This window comes from Panulirus ornatus, chromosome 10, assembly GCF_036320965.1.
Source record: "Panulirus ornatus isolate Po-2019 chromosome 10, ASM3632096v1, whole genome shotgun sequence".
NCBI classification, from domain to species: Eukaryota; Metazoa; Arthropoda; class Malacostraca; order Decapoda; family Palinuridae; genus Panulirus; species Panulirus ornatus.
Window position 1 is genome coordinate 60,824,360 of NC_092233.1, and position 4,886 is coordinate 60,829,245.

General features: G+C 36.5%; 1 protein-coding gene across 9 annotated transcripts in view; it reads left to right on the forward strand.

Annotated features, from left to right (window-relative positions):
- The window catches only part of Ran (RAN, member RAS oncogene family), a 13,152-nt gene extending 11,353 nt beyond the window's left edge, over window positions 1-1,799 (forward strand). For all 9 annotated transcript variants that reach the window (XM_071666056.1, XM_071666057.1, XM_071666059.1 and 6 more), the window contains one exon: window positions 1,245-1,799. In XM_071666056.1, coding sequence (XP_071522157.1) covers window positions 1,245-1,460 — 216 coding nt within the window. In that variant the 3' untranslated portion in view covers window positions 1,461-1,799. The remainder of the gene's footprint in view (window positions 1-1,244) is intronic.
- The last annotated feature ends 3,087 nt before the right edge of the window (window positions 1,800-4,886 follow it).

Here is a 4,886-nt window from a genome sequence, read left to right on the forward strand (position 1 = left end):
TTGTTTCCACATATTTTCGATAACCTTGTGAGTATGCTCGGACAGGAATATCTGTGTGGAAGTATGACCATAGACAAGGAACATTGGCTATATTCAGTGAAATTTTTTGTTGTACTGTTAGGGTGGACCATGCTTAGACTTGCAGTTTCTCCTTAACATCTTGTCAGTTTTCAGTGTCACAATCTAAGGAATCAGTCCCTACCCCTTTATTTCTCTTCCCGGGGAAATAGTTATGGTTTATTTTATTTATTTATTTATTTTATTTTTTTTTAAGGCTCCATTCATGGACAAAAGTCCACATCAAGGATGGGCCTTGATTAAAATAGAGAATTATGAAAGGGAAAGTATTTATGAAATTTTGAGAAAGTGAAAGACCTGTTTTTTATGTTTGTCATAGTTATTGGGAGACTTAGGAAGGTAGAGAGTTCTAAAGCTTTGATTTGCAGGGAAAGAATCAGGTATCAAAACGGTTCACCCTTGAGTTGCCAATGGCCATGCAATAATCATGTGACAGCAGCTTGGCAAGTAATTTATTAAGATTTTGTGCAGGACTTCCAAATAAAGATGTGGTTATTACTATCTATTCGATCTTTTATACTTGATCACCATTTCCTGTTTATTAGGTATAATAGTTAGTTATATAGGAGTGGTTAAGCAGATTCTGTGTGAAAGCCCCTGAAAAAATTAGGGAGAAATTAACATTGGTTGGTTTATCAAAAGAAAAACTTGGAAATGTTGATGGTGTGTGTGTGATCACTATGCTGTAAGTGTGTGTAGAGTGGTAAGTTGGTTGAAAAAGAAGTGTAGAACTTTGTTTTCAAGTTTTGTCTCTCAGGTGTGCAAAAAAAGAAATTATGGTATGAAAAATGGTTTAATGGAACAGAATTGCAAGGAGGAGAGGTATATCATTGAAGTGACCTGTACAAGTAGAGAGAATGGTTTCAATTAGGGATATTTCAGCAGAAGCTAGAGAAAGGCTTGGGGTTTGAGTGCACTTTTTCCTTTTTTCGTTCTTTTTTTAAGAATGGAAGTAGTATATTTTACAACTCGTGTTTCATCTGGTGTAACAGAAAGTAAAGAAGTGTTTTATAAGTCCATGTTTCAAGACATAGGTTGAGGATGTGTGTGAGTTATGTTCAGAGATTGTTTGTACTTGTTACAAACCCATAAACTTCAGATTTTTTTAATGAAAATGGACTTAATAGATATTTTTTCTGTGTTAATGTTGTCTTTATACTTTCCAGTACTATGACATCTCTGCCAAGTCAAATTACAACTTTGAAAAACCTTTCCTGTGGCTTGCACGTAAACTTATAGGTGATCCCAACTTGGAGTTCGTTGCCATGCCCGCACTCCTTCCCCCAGAAGTTCAGATGGATCCCCAATGGCAGCAACAGATCGAAAACGATCTCCAAGAAGCCTCCCAGACCGCTCTACCAGAGGACGATGAAGATTTATAAATGCAGCTATTGTAATGGACTTACCAATACAATAGTTATATTTGTTATGTTGAATTGGAAATCTTTAAAAATGGTCATGCATCAGCAGCTTCTAGATTTGGTGCATGAAACTGAAGGCTTAATAATACTGTATTTTTGCATTGCTAATTTTTTTCTTGAAATTTTAAACATTTCAACTTGCCTCCCAGCACACAGGAAAAAGATTGATATTATAACCAAAACATTCCCATGGGCATGCTGTTAGTTGGTCAGTGACATAGGAATAAAATTAATTTTTAATTCTATAAATTCAGTACCACACTGTTATATAGAACTTTTGTAATAAATTGTAGAAATGCTGTTTGTCTTTTATTTCGTACAGTTTTTTAGTATGGAAATTGTAATATACTTGTATGTAAGCATGGTTTTAACTCTGATGTGTCAGTAAAACGTGTAGAAAAATACAAAGGCAATTTTAATTTTTTTACGGCAATTGAAGTAATGTTAATGGATGACATTTATTTCATATGCATATAGGTTTAATGAAGTAATATATATTGCCATATGATTATAATGTAAAATTCTATTCATAGCTTGTTTTATTGAGGACTGAGATAGTCATGAATATAATATCATTATTCATGGGGATAGGGAAGAAAGAATACTTCCCATGTATTCCATGCATGCTGTAAGAGATGACTAAAAGGGGAGCAAGCAAGTGGGTGGAAGTCCTCCCCTCTAGTTTTTACTTTAACGAAAGAAAGAACAGAGGAGACCAATGAGGAATTTCCCTCTAATGCTCAGCCCTCAGTTCTTAATGCTACCTTGCTAACGCAGGAAATGACGAATCGTGTCCTTTTTCTTTCGTGCTATTCACCATTTCCCACGTTAGCGAGGTAGTGTTAAGAACAGAGGACTGGGCCTTTGAGGGAGTATCCTCACCTGGCCCCCTTCTCTGTTCCTTCTTTTGGAAAATTAAAAATAACGAGAGGGGAGGATTTCCAGCCACCCGCTCCCTCCCCTTTTAGCTGCCTTCTATGACATGCAGGGAATATGTGGGGAGTATTCTTTCTCCCCTATCCCCAGGGGATAAAAAAAAGGATTATGTGATGGTGAACAAATGTGAACTTTTGGAGAAAGAATCAGAGTCAAGGTCCTCACAGGTGAGGAAGATTGGAAATTTACAGCAGGTAAAATTGGGAAATGTGAAAAATGGGTGAATGAGTAATTTGGGTATTTTACAAGAATGTATAAGATAATACACTTAACTATAATTGCTGGCTGTTTGTGAGGCAGACTCACATGTAGATCCCCAATTCTGCATGAAAGACTCATCAATCTATTCATAAGGCAATGGTATATAAAGAAAAAAGTATCCACTTGATTTTTTTTTTCCTCGAAGCCAATGATATCCATTATGCTTGCACCTCTGCTTCATGCTCAATAACCCTGAGACTCTGTATTTTATTTGAAATGATGCTCATCCAGTGTGTAAAAGGTAATTCTAAAGTGGGAGACTGACGAAGTATAATTTATAATTATACTTAGTCACTGTCTCCCGCATTAGTGAGGTAGTGCAAGGAAACAGATGAAAGAATGGCCCAACCCACCCACATACATATGCATATACATAAACGCCCACACCCTCACTTATACATACCTATACATTTCAGCATATACATACACAGACATATACATTCTTTCTTTTCTTTCATACTATTCGCCATATATACACATATTCATATTTCCATTCCCGTTGCCACCCCGCCAAACATGAAACAGTACCCCCTTCCCCCTGCACGCGTGTGAGGTAGCATTAGGAAAAGACTACAAAGGCCACATTCGTTCACACTCAGTCTCTAGCTGTCATGTGTAATGCACCGAAACCACAGCTTCCTTTCCACATCCAGGCCTCTCAAAACTTTATTACCACACATCTCTTACACATTCATTACTTATTTTATTTATGTAAGCAAGGTATCGCCAGGAAACACAAAGAATAGCCCATCCACTCATATACACATATATACATGCACATTACATATCAACATACATGTATACACACATGTACATATTCATTGTATGTGTTATTGAGGAAAATGACTAAATTTTTTTTTACTTTTGGTTGTTATGGGAATGTGTTCTTGGGAAAGATCCTTGGCAAGTGACATAAATGTTCTTTATTGAATATATGATGATTAAGGGTGTTTTCATAGTGTTTTGATCATGCACAAACAAATTTCATGTTTTTCCAGATGTGATGTTAAAAATATCTTTTTTAACACTTTATTACCATATCCTGCATTAGTGAGGTAGCACCAATTACAGACTTGAGAAGGGCTGCATATGCTCCATGTTCTTTAACTGCCATGTGTAGTTCACCGAAACAATAGTTCCTTATCCACTAACAGGCCCCACAGACCTTTCGTAAGGTTTAACCCAGATGCTTCACATGCCCTGGTTCAGTCTTTTGGCCAGTTCAACTCAGTATACCACATCTTTCCAATTCACTCTATCCTGTGCATGTGCACAATGTGTTCACTTTTTAGTCACTCTTCTTGGGAAAAATGAATAGTGAGCCATCAAAATGATTCGTAGAATGGGCAGCAAATCCTCCTCAGGGTAGTCAAGAGCTGACCCGGGCATAAGGTAGGGCTGGCATGTTGCCTTATAGACCCACCTTGGATAAGGTACAAGGACACCTATGTGAAACATAACCAACAAATGTTTTTCTTTATACCATATTTACATAAAGGTATGTTTGGTGGCATAGTCGTCCTGTCGGTGTTGTATGAAAGACGTGTGGTTTTAGACAAAAAATGTAAAGTATAGGAGAATTGGTTTGATTTGAAATGTTAGAGGACAGTACGTGATGTAAGAAGGGTTGAATGTATAAGTAAAGAGAGTATGAGCGAGGTGTGGTAATAAAGAGGAGCATGCACGATGTGTGGTAATAAAGAGGAGCATGCATGCGTGCTGAAAAGGGTGTACAACTGGTCTGGACATAAAAGGACGACTAAAACGTGTATATTTTAGGAGAGAATATGGAAAAATGGGAAATCAAAGAGGAAGTGGAAGGGTAGAATGAAAGTTGCTCTGACGGAATCTTTAAGCACCTTTCTTAACGAAGACATCAAGAATACACTGTTTTACAACAGTTGCATTAATTTATAGGTTGAAACACGTGATTGAATTATAATTAAGAGTGTATTTATGGGTAGGACTAGGTAAACCTGGGAAATAAATGGGTTAAATTGGGTAGACATAGGAAAACTTTTTTCGTTCCTCGAAATTCCTGTTGCTTAATGGGGTATAGTATCATTAGGCTCGTAATGTAAGTATGATTAGATATTTTTGGTATTCATTTCAAACATGAGAATATATATACAGTAAAAAGAGAAAATATCAAAAGTAAATGTATATTTAGTGAAACATATTGTAAATGAT